Source organism: Exophiala spinifera (assembly GCF_000836115.1).
Source record: "Exophiala spinifera strain CBS 89968 unplaced genomic scaffold supercont1.7, whole genome shotgun sequence".
NCBI lineage: Eukaryota > Fungi > Ascomycota > Eurotiomycetes > Chaetothyriales > Herpotrichiellaceae > Exophiala > Exophiala spinifera.
Window position 1 is genome coordinate 1,169,595 of NW_015622519.1, and position 14,411 is coordinate 1,184,005.

A 14,411-nucleotide genomic window follows, 5' to 3' on the forward strand; every position below is an offset into this window, starting at 1 on the left:
CAGTCACAAGTGACACCGACAAAATCAGAAGCCTCTTCCGCTGGCGGCCATTCTCTCAAGGCTAGGTACGGCATTGAAATTACAGACTCCCATGCCTCCCGCCATGGCTCCCATTGCTCCAGCATGTATCGTTCGGTTGCCCATACTCGGTTGCTCCTCCAGGTCCTCATACCTGAGGGTATAAATCCGTCGGACCTTCTTCCATAGCTTTGTGTCCCACCAGATGTAGTAGCCTTGCTCGCTGATCTTATCTTCTAGCAGGACTGGACTTGGAGACGCCTCGTCACGAGTCAGCCATTGTTTTTCCCTCATGTGGTACCGCCATTTTCGAGCCACTAATTCCTGAGCCACTAGCATCTGGGTGTAATCTCGAGGCATCGTGTAGAAGATGAAGAACAGAGTCTCATCCATGAGCCCATTAATCCGACTAGATAGAGGGGCGATCTTTTTGACCGTGTAGCAGTCTGGAATTGTATATCCGGAATCGAGTGGTCGGAGGGGCTGTGCGTTGTGATCAGCCCATGGGCCCGGGTATGATGGTAACAGGGATCCTTCAGAGCTCATGTTTATTCCAAGTGTCGACAAATCCACTCCTCGCATTAGGCTTCGGGATGCTGGAGTGGCATTGTCCTGTTCAGCAATGTAGCCTTTCATACCGAACTTGTCTCTATCACTCATGCCAGCGAATATCGACTCCCCAGACTGCTCTGGTCGAGTCCCTGGTTCTCGATCACCAAACATACTTCCGGCTTGCAGTCCCAGCGACTGCGAGGGCGATTCCTGAAAGTCTTTGCCTTGTGATCTGGTGTCCTGCCCAAGAAATCGGTCTTGACCTATCACAGAGCTTAGTCCTTGCGACATGGGTGAACGTGCTAGTCAGGTCAGCCAGAGTCATAAGAAGATGCTCGGTCCTTCGTGGACAACATACATATCTGTGCCTGGCCGGAAGGCGATGTCACTCTGCTAGGATCGCTAGATGAAGCGTCATTCTGCTGATTTGGCCGTTGTACGAGACCCGGTGGACCAGGAGGTGCTTGGACTGTCCGTCTCGCTGGTTGGGAGGCCTGTTCCGTGGAATACTCCATAGGGGCATTCCGCGAGTAGGTATCCGTGGGATAAAACCCTTCGCGTGCACCGGTTGGCTGTTGCTGTTGCTGCCGTGAGGATATCTGATTTCGAGAGGAATTGTGCTGTCTCTGGCCTTGTTCATTTTGCGGCGGGCCAGTCTGCCACGCGCTCGAGCCAACAGTATGACTCTGAGATTGAAGCCCGCTGTTGTTGAGACTAGGAAATCTGAAGCAGTATAAGCAGCCGGAATACGAGAGTAAGTCTAGACTAGCAGCACTCACGATGAAGCAGAGAGATCGAGGGGGCCATTTGTCCTGGAGCCCATTGCTTGGGCCCAATTCTCTGGAGCAACGGCCTCTCGTGAAGGTTGAGAAGTACCTGGCGCGTTTGGGAGGCCTTGCTGAGCCCATGCACCTAGGAAGATTAGGTCCTGTTCCTCGCGCAAACTCGTACACAACATACCAGGCTTGCTGGCAACCATCCTCGGGTTGGTCGCGCTTCTTTGTTGTTGATTCATACTGTTGGTAGCTGATGGCGGTCGGGCTTGTCCTACGGGGACTGAATCAGTTTTTGCACATATAGAGAATCAATCAACACGTTTAGTGAGTTGTAGGAGTACGGTTTCCAAGCAGGCAGCTGGCGATCTGAAAGGCCCAGATCACTCGCAATTCGATGGTCGATTAAGGGTTGAAGTGAATCGCCATATTTTCACTGCCAAATTGAAGGTCAAAAGAGCAGATATCCGCGACTGACTCCCTAAGGAGTAGCGTCCCTTTTGAGATGATCCTTATCACAGCAGGAGGCCGCTCCTTTTCAAAGTGACATCTTCAATGTGGTAGTGATCCATTCACTGCAGCCCGATCGATATGAATGCTTCCGTCTCGATTACATCGGCGGGAAATAACAGTGAGCGAGAGCGAGGTCCAAGTGTCTGAGTATATTCTGAGAGGTTGTCCGAGAGTTCAATCATCATTGTTGAAGTCTTGTTCCGTCCCAGCATGTGCTCGAGAAAACAGGTCGGTTCCACCTCTTGGAATGTCCCGCAAATTCATAATCGCATTATAGCGGCGCTGAGGGTCGTTCCGTGTTTGCGTTGTCCTTCCGATCGCTTGCTTCGCAATGCGCATGCAGGGAGCAGTCATCGAAGGTCGAGGTGATAGAAGTGTGTTGAAGAGAGATGGAGGTGGGAGAGCAAACCTACCTTGTCGATTCATGTCGTACCAGTGACTCTCCGGGCGAGTCCTTGCCTGAGTACGGCTTCTCTTGACAGTCAGGAGTCGGTAGCTGTCAACGAACTGGATGTGATGAACTGCAACGTCCCAGTTGTTGAACTGCGCATCGGGTTGACTGCGGCTTCACTTCAGGTCCCGGATGCGCAGGTGGAGCGAAGCTTGGCGCTGGGAGAAAGCGCAGGCATTGCCTCCAACCGCTAAACTTAGTGACACGCCTCACCTTACAGTAGCTCGTCTCTAGACACACCAGAGGCTCACTGGGCCCTGCGGAGGTACCTGGTTTGCGGATATTGCAGCAGCATCTTTCCGGAGATCTCACTAGCCTCGCGAGCCTAAGAGGCAATCCTGGTGGATGATTGTGGTGCCCATCGATACAACGCAGGTACCTAACGGTCTCAAGGTCAACGCAAGACAAATACCACCTGCGTTCTATAGCATTTACGGTTGCATTAAAAGCTTGGTAGATCTTCCGTACATGAGTTTTTCTAAGATAATACCAGAGCATAGCTTTCCTCAGCCAGGAGTGGTCGTTTTTAATCGTTAACGTCCACATCAGCTAACCAATTCCTTGTACATGCAAGATGCATGCACAGCCTGCGGATGCGCCATTGTTGTCAAGCTCTGTTTCTTGCGCCAAATGCATCTTGGAAAGGTTGCAACAGAGTTGCCATGCTACACGTAGTCCTCTTGCAAGCCCACTGAAGGTCATATGAGGAGTCCAATTGCCAATTCTACGTTGCCGTCCACTTGTCTCAGGGCAGCGATCGCTTCCTCTCGCGTGAATCCCAGCTCTGTCACCTTCGCGATGGACTCTGGAGTTATCGGTTGCGACTGGCCAAAATTACCAGTTGCCGCGCCAGATTGTGACGAGGACGGTTGTGCCGAAGTGCCACTCGGTCCAGCAGTCGGCTCGCTGCTGGTTGAGGATTCAGTGTGTGGCTCGACTGTACCAGTCGTGGCCCCGATCGTTGACCCATCTGGACCTGCCACTTTTGGTTCATTCTCGAGGATTTCCTCCATCATTTTGGGTATGTCGCTCTCGGGTAGGAATGGAATTTCGTCTTCCTGTACCCGGAGGCAGTTTTTCTTGAGGTCAATGCACATTTGATGGCGCTTGAGCATATCAAGTCCCAGCAGTAAATCCACGTCCTTGCCCTCCATGACAGTGAAACTGCTGGCGAGGTTATACTGCCCGATCTGGATATCGGCGGAATGTACACGTCCAAGAATTGTCGCCGTACCAACTCCTCTTGCTATTCCGCCATATCGCTTGTCGATTAGTCGAAGGATTCCACACCGCTCTGCAGCCGATGGAGACATGATAGTCGTCTGAGCACCGGAATCGACGAATGCCTTGATGGGAACATTGTTTACCGTGACATCGATGTACAGCATTGTGACCCTGCCAAACGCTACAACCAGATCAGCCTTGAAGCCAATAAATTTAGAACAGTCTTACACTCTGGGTTCTCCTCCATGGCTTTTTGTAGATTCTCGGCGACACGCTCCTGTCGTATCATTTCTTCAATCTTCTGCTGAGCTTCAACGTTGAACGGATCGGCTTGTAGTAATGCAATCTGCTCCTCTTTCTGCCGCTGAGCCTCCTCATTCTGCCTCTGTCTTAAACTCCAAAGATCGTGGAACTTTTGTCGGTCTGAGCATGCAGCTGCCAGTTCAGGATCTTGTCTCTGACATTCTGCCAGCAGGTGTGAGTCGCCCAAGATACGCAATCTCAGCTGCTCGGGGTCATTGCCACTTCGAACTCTCTGAGCTGGCTGACCCGTAGTATTCTCGTTGGCCGTTCTTCTTCTTTGTCTCGTCTGAACTGCCAGCGCCACTACATCCCCTTCGCGTACATTCATCTGTGCCAGAGTGATTGACGTGTCTGTGACAGGGCGACCTTCGTGAAGGAAGTGTTGTGCTGTGGGAGGAATGTTGATCTCGGCCTCGACGAAAGCCTTGATGTCATTGAGGCTCATGTCCGGACTCACATCCAAATTGAGAAAATCGGATTGTAGGTCAACATCGGAGGTGATAATGGATATGGAGATACGCCTGATATCCTGTCAGTGATGTCTACATTGGCCATTTGCACACCATCATACATTGTGTTCTATTCCCGGTCCTCAAGCCGCAGGTGCGTTGGCTGTGTCAGTGTTGTAAGGTGAATGAGTAACGGGACTTTTGAAAGCTTGTAGGGGATGGAAAGATCTGAGAATGGAATAGTAAGATGTAATTGTAGTTTAGACTGTCGTGGATGTTCCCTTAAGCAGAAAACAAAACACTGATTTCTCATCAGGACAGTGAATGGATAGCGGTGGAAACGCGATGTTCAGGCATGGCGACAATGACGCCAACTCTCGCCTCAACATCCCCCGGCCCTGATTACCTAAGGCAGGTGCTCCATACCAGGATTGAGCGACTGGCTGTCCCTGCTATGTACCACAGTGACCACTTGTAAGCGGTTAAATATAGAGAGCATTAGGGACTCGTGTGTGAGGTCAACTGTACAACCTACGAGTAGCTGACCTTGAGCGGCCGGGAGAGTTGACTACGCCGCATTGTCACGGGGCAATGGATCTAACTCTGGCCACAGAAGGACGAAGATTTGGATCTCTGCAAACGACTTGCAGTCCTCTGCTTTGCTGATCCACTGACCATGCAATAAGAACGCCTTTTCTCTTCTCAGTTGCACACCAGCGTCCGATGCAGTGCTTTAATGCAGCACTTTGTATGTTGGAAAAGCTGAAAGTTGATTTTGAATCTGATTAGGCGAACCTTCAAGCGCTGCCCGTAGTCTTTAACCCCCAATGACAGTACCCGGGGAGCCCTAATTATCAGTTACTCCAGGTACTACAGGTACCTAACAGTAGCCCGAGCAGGCGACCCTGCCCGACTCCCAATGCTCCAACACGCTGATTGCCTCGTCTATCTAAAAATCTCTGGCTGTTATGTCGCGTGCTCTGCGCCATCACCCCAGTTACAAAGCTCAAGCATTACATTTTGCAATTTTGAACGAACCAACACAGCATCAAGTTTTGCCCTGCTGGTCGCCTACCACAGTTCCGTTGAATAGGTCTTGGATCTCTTCTTTCGGCGACAAAACCCGGTTCCTGCTGGAAGCTGGCTGCTACTGAAATTTTCACATACCGTTATTTCGCCTCACACCCTTTTCCTCGGGCCCTAGAATCTCGAAATACGAGGATCGGGCGTAGACCAGGCGTACTTGACAAGAGCCAATCCTCTTTCACTGCAACCACTCTCGCTCGCGCGACCCTGCAGACCGCACCGCACACAAGGCGCCAGTTCACCACCACTACCAGTCGAGAAGTGCACGGATTGCACCAATCAGAAACCTCGAATCGTCCCGAGAACCCTGCCAAGATGGATCTCCAAAAAGATCAATCTGTGCAAGAAGAAGATGGCTTTATCGACATTCAGCACGCCGACGTCGATATGCCAGATAGTGAGGCGGATGATGCCACACACTCATCAACTGCGCCCCATGAACTTCAGCGATTCTCAAACAACTTAGATCCAGAGGACGCCGTTGACGACCACGAAGACGATTCTGAGGATGACCACGATGCCATGGCAAATCATCCTCTGCTAAGTATGCTGACCGGCCGCTTGGGTGCACGCCGTCGTGGCTCTTCTCACGAATGGGACCATCTCCATCCTGAAAACCAAGCATTGTCAGTTGCCAATGCTGATGAATGCTTTTCTGTCGAAGAGTCGGTGTTTCCACCCGAGGAGAGGGCGAGCCGCGAAAAGGTGAGTTTCGTAACACCACCACGGTTCCTTTCGGGCCCGGTGTCATTTTCCGTCCGCCGGAAAATCACGATTATCAGACTGACTTGGCTATCTTAGTTTCATTATCGGCTCACACGTTGTCCAGAGTTGAGTCTCGGCTTGTTCACTCAGCCCACCAAAGCTGAAGCGGAAGGTTCCTCCACTCCTGCAAAGAGGAGGTTGATGGCTCATGTTGTCTCGACCCGAAGTCCGGCGCCGTGCGTGACCGAGGCGTCTATGAAGGTCCCTTCAAACTGGAGAAACAGACGATCTTCGCTACCATCAAGCACTGAAGTGGAACTTGAGGGTCATCAGGAAACTGGGGGCACGATTTGCTTGCACTCTTTAGCAGTGGCTCCCGAGTTTCAGAAGATGGGCCTCGGGACAGTATTGATGAAGTCGTATATCCAACGCATGAAAGACTCTCGATGTGCGGAAAGAATTGCCTTACTGGCCCATGACCATCTCATTCCATTCTACGCCAGCCTGGGATTTGAAAACATGGGCCCTAGCACAGTGACATCGTGCGGTACGGGGTGGAATAACTTGGTAAGGGGTGCTACTCCATGGTGCTTTTCTAGCCATCACTGACCCAGATAGATTCTCGAGTTTTCTCACGACGAGGACGACTAGCCACAGCTGATGGAGCAGAATCGCAGAGATGAAATGCGGTGTTAGAAATACACAAGGAAGTTTTCGAGGACAAGACCCAGCTGGGAGTGACGAGGTTCTGATGATGATGATGATGATGACGATGGATTGTGGTGCCGTGGTACGGATATGGGAGGAGGGCTCTCGGTCAGAGCAGATTGCATTACTCGCATGAACATGGCATCATGCACAATCGCCGTAGGCATAGCGAAACACGCAGAACCGTTTCGAGAACCGAGGCCTGAGCAGCCAGACCAAACAAAAACATTCTACAGGTGCCGTTATCCATCGTTGGCCTTTGATGCCTCGCTTCATCGCATAGGTAACAAGAGTGACTCCCAGTACGACACCACCCTCCAAGATAGATTACCCAGGCATTGATTGGCTGGTTCGGCTGAGGCGCGAACGTGGGCCTGCGGGCTCAGATGTATGTGCGGGCTAGTGAGGCTGCGCTCATGTCAGCCAACCTCTTGCGCTCGGTTCAAAACGCCCGGTTTCTTCCATGGCCCGGCAGGCAGTGACGAAGTATGGAAACCGACTCCCCTCCAACGATATGAGCTCTATTGTAATTTCAGCAACCTTCTCTTAAATGTGCAACTCATCGATCACGACAACGGCGGCATACTCACTTCCTACCCACCACGCCACAACACTTCCGGAGACCCTCACTACCCTTCCTGTCATCCGAAATCCGTCCATCTCGCGATCTTCAGGTCACATCTCGCCTATCAGTCCTCCTGCATGTCGCTGATCAAGCAGACCGCCGCAATTCCCACGGACTTCTAGTGGCTGATTGATTCCCCTGAACTCACCAACTCATTGAGGACCACGCATGCCATTTCTGCGGGGAGACACACGATAGGGTAATAGGTGGAGGACGCACGGAAGAGAGCGGCTTCGTCCCCTCTAAAGTGCCCAGTAGTCCTAAGAGTACAGGATCGCGCTGGGCCAAGTCATTGAGGCTTGTGTCTTCGAAACGTCCTCAAAATACCGTCACGTTCGCGCTTCGATCGATCCGGCGCTCCCATTCTTCGCCTCCAGACGACTGAGTGCAACACGATGCCTACAAACAGACCCTTCTTCGCAAACTTCTTTTCTGCATTCCGTGCCAGAACCAATCCCACCTTTCAAGCAAAATCCAGTTCAACATATGATGCAGTATTGCAAGGCACGCTGGTGGCAACACCACATGTTTCGACCACGAATGCGACAGTAACTGCATCGAATACTAGAACCATCACAACGAAAACAGCGTCCGACACATCGGCTCTCCCTCAACAACCATCGCAAGCCAAAGCAACCTCTACCTCTCCGCTACCATTCTCATCGAACCCGAGCTCGCATCGATATGCCCCTCCTCTGTCCAGATCTCCTGGGCCGGGCTCACCCGCCGGACCCCATTCACATTCTCATACTAATGCGAACCTTTCCATTTCACCGCCGGGTACATCGACCCCCATGACACGAGGGAGGCAAAGACGGGGAAGTGACAGCTCAAATTCCTCCGGGGGGTTTATTGACGCCTTGGGGCCTGACAAATGGTACATTGGTGGTCGGAGCGCAGGTGGCGAAGAAACGTTTTATAAGTTGGGCTTGGTGACTGGGGGTACTGGGAAACGAGTGCGGAGTCTTGATCGCCTGAGCCTTTGAACGCGATGGAGGACTGGTCAACGACCAAAGAGACATGAGATATATATTACGACTTTTGCCTGGGCCATTTGATGTGTACATTTGTTTAGTGCATGGGGCTACGCGGGCTCTCCTACGAAGCCTTTGCCGAAAAGGAATATCGTGTGGTTACTGCAGGATAAACACAATCAGCAGAAGTACTGCGCCATGCTACGTCGAACGACAGACGATATTTGTATCCAAGCTGTAGTTTCAAGCTGCTGTACAATGTCATCCATTCTGCGCAGATACAGGAGAGAGTCTTCCGAAACGACTCTGGACTTGTCTTTGCCGTAGTAGAGCAGAGACCACCAGATCTGTTCGGCATGGGAAACTCCCTCAGAGAGTCCCCTTCCCTGTGTAATCGGATTGTCCGGGAGAACAATGTTACCGATCTATCAACCACCGACTGAATCGATTGAGCGAAGATGCACTATTGAGCAGACTTGAGCAGACTTTCACAGATGGTTTTGGTCCTTCGAGCACCAATGGATTCTGGCCGCAAAGCAGCAAAGTCTTTAGTTTAGTAGAGAAAACAACGGAGGGCGTCTTGGTATTTACGACACAGGCAACAACTGCCGGGGACTGTGGGCACCGCAGGCGAGAGCCTGACCATGGGATTCGGTGGTTGATGGTGATGGAGGCGATGAGAGTGTCCTGTTTGTCGGGTGAACACTTCCTGCCTACAGCATGAATCAGTTGCTGGGCTGCAGAGTACGAAAACTTGCAGCTTGGAGATTTGCTCCTCTCCAGAGACTCATGCGTGAGGCCGAAAAGAGTTGGCCGAATCAAGCAAAGTTCGACAAGCGATGTGCGCAGTAGCGCAGTAGCGCAGGTGTGCATGAGGACGAGGTACTCGTACAGCCCAAGGCACCGGGTAGATTATCCTACAGCAGTCTCATCTTGAGCGAACGAGACTCGTCCCCCAACAACTCATCCAGCCATTCTGACCAACGCGGACAGTGATAAGGTGCAGCTTGCTTTGTATCTGCACTCTGATCCATTGGCCCCGCCGTTTCGACTGCAATCCAAACAAACGTCATTCATTGTTTTATCGTTTTCTCTGCGCCGAGAACAGCCAATCTGTGCACCCAACAATTGTCCTCTTCCTGTTGGCTTCATTGCGCTTTGCGCACGGCTATCGAGAGCGAACTCCCTATCTGAAGGTTTTGACTTCGCAAGCCCATCTCACCTGTTGTAGATACTTTAGTAGTGCCGAGACTCTGGACCGTTTGAGGAGTGTCTCCAACCCACGTTTGATCGACGATCGTCCAGGCAGCTCCCGCACCATCTTGTCGCTAATGGCCACTTCGCGTTGACAGCTCGAGAGTGTGTCATTGGTCCAGTCTTTTCCAACCAAGAGAATTTTGCATGCGAGCGATGTCCGAGGATGGTTTATCCGGGCGTTGTACAGGAGTCCTCTGGCCCTTTTCGCTCTGTCAATATTGTTACAACGGATCAGAGAGCGCGCCTGGCTGTCCAGAAACCTGGCTTCTCTCCCCCCGTGCGAGGACGGTCTGCGGTCACACAACCGAGCAATTGAATCGTACTCTGCGGATCCCTACAGTCGCCGTTCCAATCTGCTTCATCCTAAGCCCAGATCCATGATCGGCCAGATTGACTATCTCTGCGCCAGGGGCCCTCTGTGATACGTTTCTGCCACCCACATTGAGTCGGATTTGAAAGTTGCAACCGCGCTTGTCTGGACTACGCAATTCCCACCGCCTCATCCCATTCCAGGGTCATACACTGTCGCACAGCACTTTTCCTGACCGCCGATAGTCCCTGGTTTGGCTTTATGCATGCAGTAAACTATGAGGCACATTCGGCACTACTGGTAGCCAATACCCCGGGCATGGGTGGCTCGAGCCATTGACCTTTGATGGGTGAGTCGTCCTACATAGATACCTTGCACACCTCCCAGTCTGCATTTGGCTTTGTCGCATGTTCAATCTTCTTTTCTTCTGGAGTTGTTTACTGTTGTCGTTTTTGATGCTAACCACGATGCATTCTAGAAAGCGCATAGCTCTCGATCAACTCGAGGACGCCAGACCTTCTCCCAGTGGCAAGGCTTTCTACCCAGCCTCGTGCCTGAAGCCTGTCGCAAAGGACACCAATCTGAGTCCACCCCCGAGCCCGACATCGCCACGCAACTTCAAGACTCCTGTCGGGATGGAGCGAATATTTGCACTTTCGCCAAAACCGACTGTAGTACTAGACAGAGATCTACTCGTCGTTGTGGCCTCCGCCGCATGTCTGAGACTATTTAGCCTCGACTTGGTGATCGGCAGACGTTTCCTCGACATAATTGACAAAGTTCTTGCTCCTACTGATTTTGCCGTCACAGCAAGACTGCTACAAGATGCTATCCAGACCCGCGAGCCACAAAGGACCGAACCTCTGCTGGGCAGCATGCTCCCGGGCTATTGGCGAATCGAAATTGCGCCAATATACGACGGCGATGAGCTGCTGTATCTCGTTGTAGAAGCGCAAGATGCCAGCGAAGATGTGCAACGGCAGTTGCAACATTACGCCCAATTGTCGGCCGCCGAGACTTATAAGATCCTCGTCAGCACATTAAGGGATTATGCCATTTTCATGCTCGACCCCTCAGGCTGCATAGCAACATGGAATACTGGGGCTATGCTTCTGAAACAATACACGCAGGAGGAAATCATTGGCAGACATTTCTCGACTTTTTACAGCGAAGAGGATCGTAGGGCCAGAAAACCTGAGAGAGAGCTGGAAATAGCTCTCCGAGATGGTAAGGTGGAAGATGAGGGTTGGCGCGTTAGGAAGGATGGCTCGCGGTTTTGGGCGAACGTCATTATTACACCAGTGTATCGTGATGGAGAACTACGAGGCTACAGCAAAGTGACTAGGGACTTGACAGAACGAAAGGGGGCTGAAGCACGCTTAATTGCTGCCTATGAGGAAGCATCCAAAATGAAGTCGGATTTCCTGGCCAACATGAGCCACGAAATTCGAACCCCTATGCATGGCATGCTGTCTGCGCTGGGACTTCTCAATGAGACCGACTTGACCAGGGAGCAAAGGGAACTGACGGAGATCATCGACGAGTCGGGCGCCATACTTTTGCAAGTCATCAACGACATACTCGACTATTCAAAGTTAAGCTCTGGGGCATTCACGATCAGCAAGGACGTTATGAACATGGCCGAAATAGTTGCAGCTGTCCGGCGGAGTGTCAACATCGGGTCAAAGAAAGACCTCCAGTGTGAGGTTGAGCTGGATCATCACCTGCCAACTTTTGTCCAAGGCGACCCTTTACGGTACCGGCAGCTCGTCCAGAATCTAGTGTCCAACGCAATCAAATTCACAGAACGTGGCTATGTACGTGTCAAGGTTGTAGTAGCCGACGAAGATGACATGTCATATGAGATAAGGACTGAAGTGGTTGATACTGGGATAGGAGTCTCTCAAGAGGCTGAGAATGTACTTTTTACGCCATTTGCGCAACTGGACAACTCATCTACGAAGAGGTACAAGGGCACTGGGTTGGGTCTTTCGATTTGCAAGAGCTTGACGGAGTTGATGGGCGGCACTATCGGATTCGCACGAAATCCGGACCAGCAAGGAAGCATATTTCATTTTACCTTGAACCTTAACAAGGTCGATGTTGCTGTACCCCCCACCACGCGAGACGTCACGCTTCCCGATCTCAGCTTAAAGGACTTGTCGGGCCACAAGCAGTTGCTTTTGGTGGAAGACAACGCCATCAACCAGACAATCATGGTCCGACAATTGCGAGCTTTCGGGTTCGAAAAGGTGGATGTGGCCAGTGACGGCGCAGAAGCAGTCCGTTTGATACAGGCGAAGCCACTGACCTACAGCTTAATACTGATGGATATTAGCATGCCGGTCATGGATGGGGTCACAGCAACGAAGAAGATTCGGTCTCTCGGACATACTGTGCCAATAATCGCCATGACAGCGAACGCACTCAAGGGCGACGAAGACACGTATCTTGCAGAAGGTATGAATGACTATGTGGCTAAACCTATCGACAAACGGCTACTCACGAATGCATTGTTGCGTTGGTTACGATGAGGAGGAGGAGCAGGAGGACTTGGTGGTGGTGGTAGACGACGACGACGACGATGACCGTGACGATGTTCGGACGAACAGTACAGTAACATCGTTTGTTCCTGGTCATACGGATCGGGTTGCAGACTCTGCAGCGCGGCTTCGCATCCTCTGTTGGAGAGCCAGCAGATACGCCATCGATCGGCAGCTCCCTCTCATCCAGAGATTGCAGGCCTATTTCGAGTCACGTGTTCACAGTAACGGTGTCAATCTTGCAAACCACGACCATCAAAGAATTGATGTAATGTCTCGTGGACCCAAAAGATGATGGTGTTGGGGATGATGGTACCAAACGGATGGGGGATTTCGAGAGCATCCGCGTCGATCCGACACATTGTATATCATGACTGGGGCAGTACACATCAGCAATCTTCACGAAAGTGTATCGCTAGATGAAACCGGTGTTGCAGGCCAAAAACCTATCATGGAGCAACCGACTCTTTCGGCTTGTTTGTGATTTACCTAGGAAAGATGGTCAGTCCTAGGTTACTACTATGTTTGACTTGGTAAAAGGAGGGAAATGAGAAATGAGAAATGAGATTACAAGGGAGAGAAAGGTCTAATAATTGTACAGTCATGACCTTTCCTACTGGGTGCCTTTCGAATACAGGTATTATCTTGACTTTATATGTCCCGAGTATCTGTTCGAGTACCTACCGTTCGAGATGACCCTTTGATACGCCTTCTTACGAAGTATGAGTGAGAGACAGAAAGTAAGAACGAATGAACGGTATGAACGGTATGATCACCTTAGCGATTTTTAGTTTTCTGTTTCCCCTTTATCGTTTCCAACGACTCAGGTAGGACCGAATCCGCAGACTAGTTAGACTGTTTGATCGACACTTTTCTGTGACCCTGAACTGCTCTGGCCGTAGCTCAGCCAGCATCACTTACTCGCTCTCCATCCTCTCCCACCACCACCACTACCTCCTCCATTTCGTCACCTTCGTGGTCGTCTTCGTCGGTCTTCCTAGCTTTCCAGAAACCTTTGCCGTAACTCACCACGATTTCCTCACCTTTGGCAATACCTCGGGCGCGTTTACTGCTTCTACTGCTACTGCTGCTGCTGCTGCCGCTGATACTACCGGTACTTTTGCTTTGACTTTTGCTTCTACCGGAGCCTGGTGCTGTCGGTGCTGGCGCTGGTGCGGCCCCTTTTCCGGGACTCAGCACAAAGACGCCGATTCTCCGTTCGTAGTGCGTTTTCTGGGTGCTGCCTGGGCGGCCGAGTCTGACCTGGACGAGACAGTCGCGGAACTCGGCGTTGGGCCCGTCGGGTCGTACGCCGCGGTAGTCGTTGATGAAGCGGGCTTCGTTGCCGCGGTGCGTGGCGTCGATGGACAGGTCGAGGTCCCGGTCGAGGCTGAGGTCGTAGTTCGAGTCCGGGTCCGTGGTGGACGACGGGTGGAGCGTGCCCAGATAGAAGAGGATGAACGTCGACGGCGGCAGTGCGCGCGTCGCAAAGAGACCGCGTTGTGTGTAAGCCGGGTGTGTCGGTGTGGTGATGGGCGTGATGCGGACGTTGGGGTTTGGGGTTGCTGGCAAGGGCGTGATCAGTGGGAGTCTCGACGACCTGGATTGATCATCGCTGCCGCCGCCGCCGTCGTAATCATCTACAGATATTGATGCTGGTGTCAGGGGAGGCGGGATGTGGAGAGTCGTGAGAAAGGTGACGTCCCTGGGCCAGTTCTTGGGTAGAGGGGTAGATTGCCGTTGAGGCATTGACACATTGTACGTAAAAGCACAGAAGTACTGCTAAGCAGTACGAGATCTCATTGTACCTGATGAGGTGTTTCAAGGCAAGGCAAGGCCCATGGGATGAAGCTTTGTGTGTGTGTGTATGTGTGTGTGTGTATGTGTGTGTGTATGTGTGTGTGTGTATGTGTGTGTGTG

At 51.7% G+C, this 14,411-nt stretch overlaps 5 protein-coding genes across 5 annotated transcripts; 2 read left to right on the plus strand and 3 right to left on the minus strand.

Moving 5' to 3' along the window:
• Positions 1 to 24: 24 nt before the first annotated feature.
• PV08_09410 (uncharacterized protein) lies at positions 25 to 1,585 on the minus strand (the record flags this gene model as incomplete). The annotated part of the gene is made up of 4 exons (XM_016383728.1): positions 25 to 872; positions 929 to 1,293; positions 1,350 to 1,482; positions 1,531 to 1,585. The coding sequence occupies 4 exons, from the start codon at positions 1,583 to 1,585 to the stop codon at positions 25 to 27; spliced, it is 1,401 nt and encodes a 466-aa protein (XP_016232351.1).
• Positions 1,586 to 3,005: 1,420 nt separating this feature from the next.
• Positions 3,006 to 4,279, minus strand: PV08_09411 (uncharacterized protein; the record flags this gene model as incomplete). Its single annotated transcript, XM_016383729.1, has 2 exons — positions 3,006 to 3,712; positions 3,760 to 4,279. 2 exons carry the CDS (start codon positions 4,277 to 4,279, stop codon positions 3,006 to 3,008), a joined length of 1,227 nt encoding a protein of 408 aa, XP_016232352.1.
• Positions 4,280 to 5,684: 1,405 nt separating this feature from the next.
• On the plus strand, positions 5,685 to 6,725 carry PV08_09412 (uncharacterized protein; the record flags this gene model as incomplete). Its single annotated transcript, XM_016383730.1, has 3 exons — positions 5,685 to 6,074; positions 6,171 to 6,641; positions 6,693 to 6,725. 3 exons carry the CDS (start codon positions 5,685 to 5,687, stop codon positions 6,723 to 6,725), a joined length of 894 nt encoding a protein of 297 aa, XP_016232353.1.
• Positions 6,726 to 10,415: 3,690 nt separating this feature from the next.
• PV08_09413 (uncharacterized protein) lies at positions 10,416 to 12,482 on the plus strand (the record flags this gene model as incomplete). Its single annotated transcript, XM_016383731.1, has 1 exon — positions 10,416 to 12,482. One exon carries the CDS (start codon positions 10,416 to 10,418, stop codon positions 12,480 to 12,482), a length of 2,067 nt encoding a protein of 688 aa, XP_016232354.1.
• A 912-nt stretch (positions 12,483 to 13,394) lies between these two features.
• On the minus strand, positions 13,395 to 14,240 carry PV08_09414 (uncharacterized protein; the record flags this gene model as incomplete). Its single annotated transcript, XM_016383732.1, has 1 exon — positions 13,395 to 14,240. One exon carries the CDS (start codon positions 14,238 to 14,240, stop codon positions 13,395 to 13,397), a length of 846 nt encoding a protein of 281 aa, XP_016232355.1.
• Between the last annotated feature and the right edge of the window lie 171 nt (positions 14,241 to 14,411).